General features: G+C 43.6%; 2 protein-coding genes across 4 annotated transcripts in view; one reads left to right on the forward strand and one right to left on the reverse strand.

The window, feature by feature from the left end:
• ANKRD27 (ankyrin repeat domain 27) overlaps positions 1 to 15,042 on the forward strand; it is a 56,578-nt gene that overhangs the window by 6,622 nt on the left and 34,914 nt on the right. Inside the window, exon 1 of one of the 3 annotated variants that reach the window (XM_033069920.1) lies at positions 5,273 to 5,355. The exons of 1 other annotated variant lie outside the window; for it this stretch is intronic. The gene's annotated coding sequence lies outside the window, so the exon portion shown is untranslated. Of the gene's footprint in view, positions 1 to 5,272; positions 5,356 to 5,379; positions 5,442 to 15,042 lie in introns of those variants that run through there. One more of the 3 variants, XM_033069921.1, reaches the window with a different exon arrangement.
• On the reverse strand, positions 876 to 5,156 carry LOC117001512 (regulator of G protein signaling 9 binding protein). Its single transcript, XM_033069922.2, has one exon. The coding sequence runs from the start codon at positions 4,785 to 4,787 to the stop codon at positions 4,074 to 4,076; it is 714 nt and encodes a 237-aa protein (XP_032925813.1). The 5' UTR covers positions 4,788 to 5,156; the 3' UTR covers positions 876 to 4,073.

Genomic DNA, 15,042 nt, shown 5'->3' on the forward strand with positions numbered 1-15,042 from the left:
GGCTGAAAGATCAAGAGTTTGGATCCTAACACAAGGAGAATCCAATTGTTAGTCCAGTCTAGCCTGGTTTTCAGGTTGTCCAAGCGACGATTCTGTACTTATCTCTGGACAAGCAGCGCTGAAGGCAGAATCATCTGTTCGCCTAAATGTTATTGGTGCTGTTTCCTAAGGGAGGGCTTTCCTGGCTTTTCTGACTGCTGATTCTCTGGCAGTGTAAGTTATATCACTATTCAACTTGAGAGCTTGAGAAGGCTGTGTTTAAGTTAAAAAAATTAATGAGAGAGTGACAGCTTAGCGTATTACTTTTATTACTGCAGTTGAAACAGGAACTTGAGTTTAGAACAGCCTGCTGCAGATAAGCTATATTGATATTCCAGCTTTTCAAAGAGACATGGAATGGTTTGAGTTGGAAGAGACCTTAAATGTCATCTGGTTTCAACCCCTGTCGTGGACAGGGACACCTTCCACCAGACCAGATTGTGCCAAGCCCTGTCCAGCCCGGTCTTGAACATTTCCAGGGATCCAGGGGCAGCTACAGCTTCTCTGGGCACCCTGTGCCAGGGCCTGCCCACCCTCACAGGGAACAATTTCTTCCCAGTATCTCTTCTGAACCAGCTGTCAGTGTGAAGCCATTCCCTTTGTGACTCCATCCCTTATAAATAGGCTCTCTTCATCTTTCTTGCAGGCTCCCTTCAGGCACTGGAAGGGTACAATTAGGTCACCCCAAAGTTTCTCTTCTCCAGGCTGAACAATTCCAATTCTTTCAGCCTTTCCTCATAGCAAAGGTGCTTTATTCTTCAGTCAACTTTGTGTCCTCCTCTGCACTTGCTCTGACAGATTGTGTTTGGTTTGAATTACTGCTGCAAGCAAACCAATAAGTTATAAGGAAGTACTTTATTTTAAGTTAAATAAATAGTCACAGTAACAGGTTTGCATTATTGAAAGTGTAGAAAACACCACCCATGCACAGGCAAAACCAATGTAATTCAAGTCAGGAGTAAGATTTTAGTATACAGCAAATTTAATGTGTGTATTCTGTGAAAAAAGACTAAAGAACTGAAGTAGGTCAACACATATTAATTAAGCAATGACCATTTTCTTTTGTACTATAATTACAGTCACACTAATCAACATGAGAGTATGTGCTTTTTCATCATGCTGTTTCAATATAGAGTATTTTGAAGTATGAATTCCCATTTTTCACTTACAAAGTTGCATTTCCAGTCGCATTCCAATAGGGGGGAAAATGAAGACTGCAAATCTGTATCTCTATTTCTTAATTTACAGGAAGCCTCCATACTTTTGGGTAATGGAGGTTTCATTTAGTTTTGGTTTTGTGCAGTTATGCCAAACTCTGTCACATGGAGCAAACACATGTAGGAGATAAATGGCAGCATTTTATCCATGTAGACAGTGCCAATCCTCTGTTAGAATTCTACTTAATCTATTAATTTCAGATAGCCTAAGTATAAGATGATACAGATTTTTAGGAACATACTAATGATGAATTAATTTGCAACCAGCTTTATCTTAAGATTTGAAAATTCTTTTTCCAAGGCCATGTAAATAATAATTGTGTGCATATTCATAATAAAGCAAGACTTACATACTTAGAGGCTATTTATATTTATTCTTTGAGTCCTATTATTAAAAAAATCCAAATGTAAAAAAACCCACAAACTGCAGCGGACTGAAAACTTTCAGTTTACCAAACTACTGAGGCTTGCTTTTGAAGATGACTATTCTTAAAAGTTCTTCTACACAACTAAGCATGGATAAACTGATTATCTATGGTTAGGTGTGTGGAAGATACCAAGATAAAAGATAATGAACATTGTCAGTGTTGCCATTTGCCTATCCACCAGAAAAAAGACTTGCATTCATGACTCGGGGTTTGAGAACATGTGGTTCTAAATGGTCTGATTTTACAAGGTATATGGAGTTTTCAGGAAGCACAGAATAGAGCCCAATGGCTTCTCTACCTTCCTGTCAACTGAAAAACGTGAAACATCCACAGGTCCTTAATGACAAGTGGTGACAATCCAAATAGGTACATTCTCCTTCAGCTTTTGCTGTATTTTCCTTAAATATGTTTACTTATTGTTACTGTGAAGGAGATCATCCAATTTAAATGAACACTCAGCAATTACACCTTGCCTAGGCAGGCTGGAACTGTAGCACCGATAAATACAGACCTGGCCTTGTTAGAAAGCTGTCAGGGATCTCTGCAGACATAGATTAACTACATACAAAACATTATATGGAATGAGTGAAACATAACAGAAAGGAATGTGGAGTTGTCTTGTAACACTCTGAATTCCCAAGAGAATGGAGTTAGACTGGACCAATGTGCAGAGCTCGCGTATATCCTTCAACATAAGAATAATCTATGGCTTTGATTCAGGCCTCTGCTTACTAATTTTTTCCTCACCTACAAGTGACCAGATTCAAATGCACTTTCGCCCCCATAAATCCAGTTTAAAAGAATAAACTGTTTGCTGCAGTTTTTTGAAGTATATTTAGTTCTTAACTCAGAAATATTAATATTAGGTGTTTATGCATGTTGTCAATTTTATTTACCAAGACTGTTCACAAAACATGTCTGATTATTACTACTTTTTGATAGTGTACTTGTAATAATCAATGAAGAAAAATTACTTCTTAAACCTCCAATATTTTGGAGTTTTTATATTTGGCTGTGGAGTGCCCCATACACCTATGGCACTGTAGCACATGTACCAAGCATTCCTGAACAGATAGTGTGTGTTCACAGCACTAGAAGGTATTTCCAGAAGTAAATAATAAATCCTTTTTACAAAATACTGTAAAGCTTCTCTGCTAAGTAAGTGTCTGTTTGCACAGTTTTACATTTAAATGTTGACAATTCCACAGGGAAGCACTGGAAAGTTTTATGCTGTTACATTTCCCTTCCAGAATTATAGTGTTATCAAATGGGACCGATCCTACAAGCTTAATGTTTCCCAGATGATTAATCAGACTCGACTGAAATATTATGTTAGCATTTTTATCTTTGTCTGGATTTCTGCAATTTGGGAGCTTGCAGAAATGTAGCTGTACACATACAGCCATCAGTCCCTGCCCGTCAACAGGAGAGGGGATCCCATTGGGAAGGTCTTTTTAACTTAACATCATTTCTGTTTGCTAAAATATATTTTTCCATGTTATTGCATCTGTTGTGGGTAGATTCATTGCTCTTGTTTTCATAGTTAATCAAGGAGTGCAAATTACTTCTTCTTTAGAAAGATTAGAACAAGTAGCAAGAATCAGTCTTTCTGCAGGGAAAGATAAAATTCTGGTAAATGTGAATGAAAACCATGAGGCTTGCTAGTATTTTTCTGAATATGCAACTCTCCCTTTTTTGTGTCTGGATTTGGAAACCGATTAGTCATTCACATATGCTGTGCCAATTCATGCAACTGGGTCCCGTACAATCCAGTCTAAATCAACAAACAGTACTTGGTATCAAACATCATTCTGTTTTCTCCCCCTCCCCAACTTATTTAACTTATTAACTTATTTAAAATAGAGATTGGTTACATTTTTTTATTTCTTTTCATCCTTACCCCTTTCCTTCGCTTAAGAAATACTTTTTTGTATTTGATGGGAAAAAAAGTACTCTATTCACAAAACACCTACGTTAGCCATCAAATTTATGTTACCCTCCAATACTGTAAACAGTGACCAGCAGCAAACACCAGAGCCTAGTGAAGAACGAAAACCACAGGCTTCTGAGAATAGTGACCTATTAATAGCAGGCAAATCCCTGTTACAGCCAGCAGTGATAATACCCTGATACTTGGCTTGACTGTTACAAGTCCAGTAAATGAAGACATTCTATTCTGCAGGCTGATTTGGATCCCTTTTCTTCAAAAAGCATGAAGAAACAAATAGTGCATTTTAGGATATCCAGAGGCAAAAGTTCTGCTTTGTTCTTTCAAGTGCTCGTTTAAAATTCTCAGCTCATCTCCAAATGACACTCTTTGAAGTAAAGGTGAGGCATGAAACACTCCCGAGACAGGCTGGAGAGGGGTCGCTCGTGTCAGAGCGCCACCCTAAGACAGTTTTACCACACACACTGCCAGGACAATAGCGATAATGAGCACAGCAGTGAAAATAATCCCAGCTAGAACCTTGCTGATATCGCAGAAGGATTTATTTTCCTCCACAGAGATCATGCCAATAGAGGAAGCGCCCACGCTGATGGTGGATTTCAGTTCAGCCCCTGGGTCTTGCTTAGCCTCTACTGTCCACTGGGGGACATTGACCTTCATCTCCATCTCGTACATCATCTCTCCTACCTGATTGATCTCGTTCTCGAGGTCTTTCAAATCCACCACGTCTATGTTGTGCTCAGCCTCGTATTTCATGTTCTGGACGCTCATGGCGCGGGCGGCCACGCCGGAGGTTCCCCCGCTCATGCCCGTCTGGATCAGGTGTTTTTTGGGGACGTTCAGCGGGAACTCGTGGCCCAGCTCCAGGGCTCTCCTCATGTCGATCTCCAGGATCTCTAGGCACGTGGAGAAAATCACCCATAGCCTCTCGAACTCGGCTTTATCTTCCTTACTCACGGTTTTGTCCTTCAGGACCGTGGTGAGCTTGTTCCTGTTAGCCACCGCCAGCTCCTGAGCTTTCTGCCGGGTCTTCTTGAGCTCCTCCCGCAGGTTCTGGGAGTCCGAGGTGCCGCCGATCGTCAGCACCATGTGCCGGTAGCAGGCGGTCACCTTGTTGAGCGCGTCCAGCAGCGCCTTGCACTCCTCCTTCACCATGGTGGCGGCGGGGGCCGTGCCCGGTGCCGCCCTGCCCGCTGCCGCCCCGACTCACCCGCTGCCGGGCCCCGGGCGCTACCAGCACATGGCAAGCGCTGCCTCCGGGTCGCGCCCGCATCCAGCACCCCCCTTTCCCTCTGGTCAGGCGACGCCGGCGCCTCCGGGAGCCCGGGCGGGCTGCGGGGAGCCACGGCGGGCAGGCAGCATCGCTCCCCGCGCCACCGCCGCCTGCAGCGCCACCGGGGCGGCTCGGTCCGCGCCGCGTTCTGCGGGGCGCTGCTGTTTGAAAAGTGCCAAACACCGAGGATAGAAAAGAAAAAATTATTAATTCAAAAAAGCCAAGGCTAAAACTCTGGGGAGCGGCAGCCAGCGGTCCCCACCGCTGCCACCTAACTCGCCCCAGCTGGGCGCCCGTCCGATCACACAGCGGGAGTGCCCGGCCCGGCCCTATAAGCCCTCGCAGGCTCCGCCTCCGCAGGCTGTGATCCTAGCGGTGCTCTCAGTTCTCCGCCGGGTTCTGCTCAGCCATTGGCTTCGTGCGGCCGCGCCGGGCCCGCCCTGGATCCCGGTAGGGCTCGGTTGGGGCGCGGAGCAACGGGGGAGGCGGGCGGCGGCGGCTCTGCGGCCGGGGAGCAGGGAGGCGATGGTGTTGGTGTGAGTAGCCCTCCCGCCCTGGGCTCCCCCTGGGACCGTCCCGCTAGGGTGGGAGCGCTCCCGGCCCGCTGTGCTGTGCCGTACTCTGCTCTGGGAGCCTCTCGGCCGCGGCCTGGGCGGCGGCCGGGCTGTGCCGGCTCGGCCTTTGCCCGGGCGGGGTCGTGCCGTGCGGACACATGGCCCTGGGCAGTGACCGCCATGGCAGGCTCGGTGCTCGCCGTGCTGAATCTCGCTGTGCACGGCTGGTCGGTCTTGCCCGGCCCCCCGGGTGTCCCGTGTGGCGCAGACGCGCCAGGACCCGGCTGGGGAAGGAGCTTGCTGCTGTTGTCATCCATAGGAAGGGCTGGCGTGCGATCCGGAGCACCTGCAGTTAGCTCAAGCCGGGCGATGGCCCATCAGGAAGTGCAGGAAACACGGCAATTCTCCCGTCAGAAGCGCCGCTCTGGCAGCTGCCGAGCGCTCGGTGCAGCGCGGTGAGCGCTGGTGGGCACAGGCCGTGCCCGTGTGTGCGTCCGGAGGCACGGAGGGGGTGTGAGTGCCCCTGGGCGAGCTGAGCTGTGCTGTCTCTAGCCCTGCTGTGTCTGCTGAAGTGGGCTTCTGGAGAGTTTGCCTGTCACAACATATGCTATGATAGATGCCCCAGCATTTGTGGGTAGCTGAGTGGTTTTGTGATGCTACAGAAGCCTGAAAAAGCTGTGAAGCCGCAAGAGTCCCACAAGGGGAGCATGACCCGTTTATCTTTTATTAGTACCCTTGCAGAGCAGTGTGTGTTATGAGCAAGATAAGTTACCGTGAGGAACAGAGTTCAGGCAGACTGCCTTTCTGCTGCTTAGCCCAGCTTCAAGAGTCTTGTCTAGACCATGTTCCTCTTTCTGAATTTTGGTAGCTTGGACTCCAGTGACTTGGTGATTATGTTTGTTTATCTTGCTTTAATTCTGGCCCTAGTTTCGAAACGTATGTCGCTTCTGCAAGTTACTACCTGTGGAAGAACTGTCCTCTTAACTTTGTGTAGGTTATCAAATTATTACCAACTGAACTGAGTAACTGTCAATTTGCATGTTCGTAGCCTAGTAAAAACAAATCAGTCATGCCTATTTCTTTGTAGGAGTAAAGAAACACAGGATGATTTTGACCTGATTGTAAGTGAAGTCTTATAATTGCCTAATCATTGTCAGGTGGAAAAAGGATTAGCTCTGGGTTTGAATCTGGAGTCCTATGTGACATAAGTGTTAAGCTTATTGCTGACCAATTTATGCGTATTTGTGTGTCTGTTTTAGCTGTGTTTAAAGTCTGCTACAGAGCACTGAAGTTATGTGAGAATCTGAAAGCCATTTCTCTGAATGTGTCTGAGAAGAGGAGGGAGGGAGTATTGGTTCAGAAACATGTGACTATTTAAACCTGAAGGTAGCACCAGTCATAGTCTGTATCAGGTAATGCCTAAGTACATCTTAGGTGTGTCGTGTGGGAAGAGCCTGGTATTTAGATTAGTTCTAATTTAAGTTCAGCTGCATGCACTTATGCAATTTGCTTAGATCGAGGAAATGCTTAAAATTCAGTTGTTAGTCAGGATGTTCTGAAAATCCAAATCTTGATACTGCTTTCAAATAAGATGCTGACTAGGCAAATTACTGTCCTGGGAAAGCTATTAGGATGGAGATGAAAATCCTTAGAACTAACTTAGGAAGCAGGATAATGAGTAGTAGAAAAAATTTATTTCCTGGTTCTGTGGCAAGGCTTTCTTGCAATAGATGTTAATGATTGTATTCTTCCTCTGCAGTACTCTTAAAACTGTTTGCAAAGTATTCTTTGATGCATCTTGAACATCACTAATTAAATGTTATAGCATCATTTTAATACCTTTAAGTAGCATTTTAGTAAGTGCAGGTTTGTTTTGCTTAAATGGTTGGTAAGCCTTCTCTGAGGGACTTGCTTTTAGAGTAAGCTCATATACTAAGTTTGGCCTGTGGACTGCTATGGTTTGGGAAAGTTTGAAGCCACTGTGAGATGAAGAAGGAAAATAAGGATGAAATACAGTGAAAATGAAATGTGGTATCAACGCATTCCCTCTCCCTGATCACTGATAAATTGTGTGCTTCTTTGAATTCTGTGATTTGCTTTCTGCTAAGATTTTTGCTTGTAGTGTTGAGAGGATTTGATCCATAGGAATTAATTGCGGGGGAATGTTAGACTGATACTTGTGATTCATGATGTTTACTTTCAGGAAGCTCTTAATTAGCTTTGGCTGTTACGTGTTGCATTGTGTAGCATTTATAACACCAGTAGAGGTTAAAATAATTTGTTTTGCTAGAGCTTACCGTCTGAATTGTTTTCCAGACTTCTTACCTTTTCACTGGTGGCTAAATAAATGAAAATATTTGGCCTAACTAAACTTCTGTGTATTTCAACTCCATAAGAATTTACCACTGCCTCCCTACCCCAAAGAAGGGGAGTGAGGTAGCAAAGTGCTGATGCCTCTGGGAGCCTGAGGAGGAGGTCACCTTAAATGCAGCTCACTGATATTTGAAGGAAACATCCTTGTTTGAGAAGCTATTGTGGGAGCTTTGTGTTTTTCTGTTAATGTTCTCCCAGTAAATGTTCCTTGTAATTGTTGGTGGTTCACTGAAAAGCACTTGCACTTTGTTCTAGGGCTTGCTTTGAGTGGCTCAGGGCTGCCCTTCAGAGAATGTAATGCTTCAGTAGTGCAAGCCAAAGAATGAAACTTCTTTGCAGCCACTCTGGTGGATTTCTAAACCTGTGAGAATTGGGAATATAGGGTCTACCCTGTTGTGAAAAGAGAATTCAGCTTGTTCCTGACACTTGGCTAAGGACAAGCAAGATGTTTTTGAACATGTTGGAGTGACTGGATACAAGTGGGAAGCTTTGCTGTTGAAGGATCTGCACACATTGCAGTGTGCTTCCTCCAGAGGAAAGGGGATACTTAAGCCCTCAGGTCTGATACAAGGATGGATGTGCCCACCTCAAACAGTAGTGCAAATGCACTGTTAAAATATAAAGGGAGAACCTCCTCAGTACTTCTTAGGAGTGAGCTCAGTTCTGGAGTTTGAGGTGGGGCTCACAAGGATCTGGTACTGCCCCATGTGCTCGGTGCTGCTGCAGGGTCTGGGGAGGCCAGTGCAAGGAGGTGGTGCAGTGGCAGCAGGGCCAGAGCTGCCAGGCTTAGGAAAGGCTTGGGGGTGTTGGATGGAGGCAAACCCCAAGCCACGAGATCCTGTGCCAGCTCTTAACCCTGCAGTGGGAGAAATGTGTGCCTGGAAGGGGGATACTGAGAGAAATTAGCATCTTCCTGGGATGCTCATGACCCCTCCTTTCCAGATTCTGTTCCATTGCTGTCAGGCTGATGTTCTGTGATGATAAAACTTAGTTTTTCACTGGTTGCTAGTAAGTCTTGTGCTGACTGATGTGAATTCACCACTCTATAATCTGATAATTCAAAGGTGGTATTCTTCCGTTTCACAGAAATCAGTACAAGCTGAACCTGAATCTAAATAGGGTAGGAATAGATTTACTTTTTTATTCACTTGTGATGAGCAAGATGTGCTGGAATGTGTCAGGTGTTTTTCACGGGATGCTCAATGCTCATCCTTTAGAGTTTTTAAATGCTCAGAAAAATAAATGATCTTCTGTTTTTATTTTGAGGTGAATGCTGATGTAGGGCTCAAGTTCAGATTGTAGCTTTTGCCCAGAATCAGAGTAACTGATGAGTAATAGTGCTGGTAAAACAGGAACTGGAGTGCTAACTTGAGTTTTTGAACTGTTAGATTCTTGTTTGCTTCTAAAGAGCTCTTAAGAGATGCTTACCTTTGGCTGATCCTTCTAACAACTGGTGCTGTTAAGGTGTGTGGGGAAGCACTACTTTAAAAAAAACCCCTTGACTTAGAACAGGGATTGCTTCCTTTTAATGTTTTGTTTGTTTGTTTTTGGTGGAACTGTGCAGTTTGCTAGAATGATACATTTCTGTTAAAGTTTGTGCGTTTATCTACTACTCTGAAGTAAAAATCTTTTAGTTGTGTAGTGAGTTGCTCTTCCTCATTTACTCATGATTTTGAGCATTTTAGCAAATACCAAGTTGCTGGATTACTAAACCTGTTGCTCTTGTAATAGCTATTGTGAGCTAGGGTGAAGTTGATGTTGTCACGTGGAACTTGACAATATTGGTAAAATAAAATTCAGTGAATTTATGCTTCTTGCCATGTTAATGGAGCTGGTGTTGAAGGTTTTGGAGAACATGGCATTGTGCTCTCTCGAAGCTGGATGTGTGTGGAGAGGACACTAAGGTACTTGATATTAGTATCCCAATGTAACATCCTAATCGCTGGGGATTGGAGTTACTGAATTTGGCTATAGTAATTTTTACTAACTTTGGTAGCTGTTTTTCCTTTGTTCTGCTGAATTGTTAAAATACCATAGTGAAAACACGGAATATTGCTGCTCAGCATTGACTGTGTAGTATTTGTATATGCCATCCATCATGCTGTTATGAAAGACACTTTCTCTGCAGAATGTTTTAAGTCTTTAGTAGGGTTGTCACAGGATGTTCAGAAGACGATGAGCCTAAGGTTTGAGTCAATAGTTGTACAAGTTGAACGTGGACAGGAGGTAACTGCTAAGTAACAATGCAAATACAGCGACATCAGCCACTTCTATGACTGTTCGTCTAAATTTCAAAGAACTTAAAAGGAACCGAAACCCGCAAGTTTTGGGAAAGGTTCCTCACTTGTCCATCTCTAAAGACAAACACCATCAATGAGAAAATGAACTGTCAGAATTTATTCCTGTTCACTGTTTTCAGTACCAAAGGTAATTAGGCTTCATTTCCAGTGTTTTAGAGAAAACAGTGATATGCTTAGATTCCATGTTTTTCACTTGAGCTGTCCTTTGTACCATAGTTATATCATTGGAATTACCACTCTGATCTAGAAAGGATTAGCCTGCTGTAAGATTATCCGGTTTTTTTAAACTATAACATAAGGCTTATTAGATTGTCTGATCCAACTAGCTTCTGTTCTTCCAGCAATTGGAGCTATTTCTGTGTTTACAGGCATGAAGCCATACACTGAAGTGATTCTGTTTAACCTTTTATATAACATTAGTGCTTGAGTATTGCTTTACTGCTCAGCATGCTAAATTTGGTAAACTTCAAAGTGGATATAGCTGATGATAGTTTTTAATGAGTGTTCTGTTAAGCATTCATCAGTTCTGGCAGTGTATATAAGGCTTTATGCATTTTCTGCTTTTACTGTAAAACTAGAACTGTCCAAGGTGCAGGTAGAAAAGTAAGTCTATGTCATCCCCATGTTAAATTAGGTTAAAGCTGGATGTTTTGTTCTGCCAACAAACTCTTAATGGAGAATTCTAATGTGTTCCTAGAATTACAGCAATGTATTAGCCAGTATTTTCAGATGCATTTAACTTTTGGGGTGGAAAGAAATTGACTTAATCTCAAAAGTGCCTGAGCTTTGGAGAAGCTTTAATGAACTCACTTGAATTTGTAGACTAAATTCCTTTGGTTTGGGTTTGTTTTTTTTGTTTTGTTTTGGTTTTTTTTTTGGTTTTTTTTTTGATGGCTTAAATTGTTTCTACATCCACACTTCTGTCTCACTGGAGAATGTTGTGGGAAGGTGATGGAGGGCCAAGTGAACTAAGCTGTTTTAGGTAATAAGTATTCCACGTGTTGTTTTTCATACTGGCATTTTAATCAGATATGATAGCTATCCCCTAATGAGACACTGAACAGCTGCAGGGGTAAGGGAGAGAGAAAAGGGAAGGAAATTGAGAGTTGTGATTCTCGAAACAGTACTAATGTGGCCAGTGGGGCTTACTTCCTGCTGTGTAAAAATGTGCATGCAGGGAGCAGTGCAGAGTTCCCATCTGCTCAGCTCAAGGGTGTGAACTGGAAGTTTTACCTTCCTTTCTGGGGTGGAGCATGTCAATGGCACCTTAGGTGTATTACAGTAACTAAAATGTGAGAATTCAATGTTTGCAGTTTCTTTTCACTCCTTGCTGGAGCTCCAAGTGTGATTCAATCCTGTCAGTAGTTTTGTAGTAAAACTGTGGCATCAAATAAGTGTTTAGAAAACTAGTTATTTGTGGTTTGTACTCATGAATTGGGAATTGAAGATTATAATTTCAAGCTCTTCCTATGATGGTCCATTAGTAATGATTCTTAAAGTATTCCAGTTGCTTTTTCTTATTTTTTTAGGTGCAGGCAGTGTTATAAGAAGTCGGACAGACAGCAAGCTTCATGAGGTCAGGCTTTCTATGGGAGCTTCTCCTCCTCACGTAAATTTCTTACATCCTTTTTTGCCAGGGAATGAAATGTTACTTTAAATTTCTTTCTGGACAAAGCTTCTCAGTTGGGATTTTTTTCATGGGGAGGTGGAGGTTTTTAGATGAGGAAGATTTATGGTAGGTGTTCTCTTCCCCTCCTCTTATGGGAAGAAGTCTTCGGATTTGAAGAGTTATTAGGCTGAAAGACTGGCAATAAAACTGTTGGAGACATTTGTGCACTGCAGTTTTAGCACTTGCAGTCTTGTGCTTGGTTGCCTCCTTGTGTCAGTATGCTTTTTCCCCTGATAGTATGTGGTATGTTAACAACTTTTCCATCACTGCCTTGGGGAGGATCACATCAATCCCATCTTCTGCTGCTTGGACAGGTACACAAGTTCACCAAACTAAAGGCAGATGAAATTGCCTCAGTGGGACAACTGCATTAATGAAAGCTTGATTTAGAAAGTGTCTCAAAAGACCAGGTAATCCACCCTCCCAGCTCCACCATGTCCACTGTCACCTCTGGTAGATGTTTGTCTGACACATTCTTTGAGACTTACAGCCTGAGAGACTTGATAGCTTTGCCAAGCAATTGAAACCATGTGTTTATCTTCCCTTTTGAAAGGTGTTCCTGATCTATAACCTGAGCCTGTTTTCTTCAGTTAAAGCCTACTTCTTAGATGTGGGGAAAATGCCCTTCACTGAAGGCTTGATCCACCTGTGGGGAAAAAAATCCTTACCTGCTTCATGTAGTTTGTTTGTTTTAAGCATCACTGCCTTCCCTGGATTAGTTTCTGCTTACAGGGCTCCTTTGCCTTTCTTACTTCAGGCTCTGCTCTAGTCAGTTTATCTCCTGTGATAAGGACAGGAGCATCCAAAACCATCCAAAAGAAAAGGCATGTGGAAATCTCAGGTCTTGCTGTGGCAAGCTATTTTGCAGTTTGCACATGTGTATACATACCCATGTATACACAAGCACCCTGTTTGTGCTTGACTTTGACTAAATTGTATTTACTTATATATACTAATTTGTCACTGAGTCATGTTTGGACTGCAAGTTGCAGTCACTAAGACTTAACTTGGAATTGTGGCCTAGCCAGGGTTTTTTGTAGCTAACTAGACCTGCCTAAGAAGGTGTGTTTGAGCCCTGCTGTTGTGTGGATCAGCAGTGAGATATCTGTGTTCCTGCAACAGACCTGCCACGGGACTTGTGCTGCCTCTTCTTCCCGCAGCACTGTGGCTGAGGAAGAAGCCCACAGCTTGGACTTGGATTGCAGCTACCTGCCGTGAAATCTTTATACTAAACGTGGTGGAATTACTGGTGATCATCCTGCTTACCCAGACACTGTGGTAGGACAGATCATGGATTATAGATTGGTTAGTCTGGGTTGGAAGGGACCTTAAAGCTCTTCTCTGGCTGTGGGCAGGGACACCTTCTACCAGAGCTGTCCAGACTGGCCTTGGACACTTCCAGGGATGGGGCAGCCACAACTTCTGTGCCCAGGCCTCAGCACCCTCACAGGGAAGAATTTCTTCTGTACATTTAATACAAATCCACCCTCTTTAGTGGGAAGCTCTTTTCCTTGGCCTATCACTCCAGGCCCTTGTCCAAAGTCTCTCCCCATCCTGTTTATGTACTGGAAGGTGCAATAAGGTCTCCCTGGAGCCTTCTCTTTTTCCAGGCTGAATCCCCCCAGCTCTCTGCCTGTCTGCAGAGCAGAGATGCTCTTTGTCCCCCTCTCTGGACTTTGTGCAACAGCTCCATATCTTTGTGCTGGGACCTCAGGGCTGGGGCAGCTCTGCAGGAGGGGCCTCATCTGAGCAGGGTAGAGGGACAGATTTTCCTCCCTTGACCTGCTGCCCATGCAGGGGGATGAGCCCAGGACATGGTTGGTTTTGGAGCTTCAAATGCAGATTCCTGGCTCATATTGAGCCCATGTTAAGCTGGACTTTTTCTAGGTTCATGGTCTTTAATTACTCAACTTGGTATTCCAAAGGTGTCAATTAGCAAACATTTTCTTCCCCATTGTGTTAGCAAACTGCATAGCTGTGCTGATATGGGAGCACTGGATAAGTAGTCTTTTACAGCTCTTGATGTTATTGTATGCTTTGAAAGCAGATGGGCCATTTTGTCTGGAGTTGTGCAGGAAAACTGCTTGAGGCACTTAACCTGCCACTACCACCAGATCAATGGTTCAGGTTGGGGTTGTCCAAGCTGTAAGTAACTGGTGATACCTTTCTAGTGGAAATGACTAGTGGCTTTAACTGGTTGTATTTGTATTCAGCTCTCTAAGGGAACTCTGCTTGTGCCTGATGAGAAGGAGGGACCAGAATCCAGCTCAGTTACCAGGCTGCAGATCAGCTAATAGCATGACTGAAACTCAAAGGCTATCTGGAATCCATGGGAATTGGGTGTATGTTTCTCACTCCCTTGAGCTGCCTTACAGTGAGCTCACACTGAGCAAATAATTCTGCATTGGAGGAAACAGGGGGATACTGGTTGTGTAAGGGTGGTGTGCTCAAATTAAAGTCTCTAGATACGCTTACCCTTTCTTACTATATACAGCTAAAATTGCATGAGGAAATCATGCAACTTCTGTTGATTACTAAGGAAACCTGCATGAAGGGAAAGATAGAGAAAGCTTGTTATTTAACTATTTCTATGCCTGTTAATCTCAATTCTTGTTAAAAAAAAATCTGAAGTTATTCCAGGAGGGACCTGTTAGGGTTTTTTCTGCCCTTGAGTATGATGTGTTACAGAGAACTGGAATTGAGGAAGTAAACAGTTGAAGATCTGATTGTTTAGAGATCATCTTCTCCAAGGCACTGTGACACCTAGTGACGCCATTTCCAATGTTTACATGTTGGATTTTCACTCTCTAGTTGCTCTTTTGCTCTGTTTAGCTAAATGTTACTTACCAGCCTGACCTCAAATCACTGAGACTCTTTTCAGGGGAGAAGAGATGACCACAAATTATGATAAATTTCATGGTGGCTTTTTAATTACAGCATGGGTATTCATATCTCCGTGGTGTACCCCTCTAACTTTCCCTGGAAAGTTGAGGATTGCCTTACATGAGGGTTTCTGTTACACTGTCTGGGTGTCTCATTGGTGTGTATGAGTAATCCTTATAGAGGTGAGTTTTAAGACTTACATGAGCACATGCAAAAGTATCCATGTCCTGTGGTGCAATAGAATCTGCTGTGAAAAAGCTGTTAATTTGTCTCTTGGATTTAGCTCTCAGCAGGAGAAGTTAGTTTGTGTATCAAAGTGGTAATAATTCTGATCTTTACTTCTATCGGATATTCACAG

This window comes from Catharus ustulatus, chromosome 11, assembly GCF_009819885.2.
Source record: "Catharus ustulatus isolate bCatUst1 chromosome 11, bCatUst1.pri.v2, whole genome shotgun sequence".
Lineage (NCBI taxonomy): Eukaryota > Metazoa > Chordata > Aves > Passeriformes > Turdidae > Catharus > Catharus ustulatus.

What these genes read in the sequence shown, in the direction of transcription:
- LOC117001512 (XM_033069922.2), bottom strand. Translation starts at nt 4,787, where the DNA reads ATGGTGAAGGAGGAGTGCAAGGCGCTGCTGGACGCGCTCAACAAGGTG.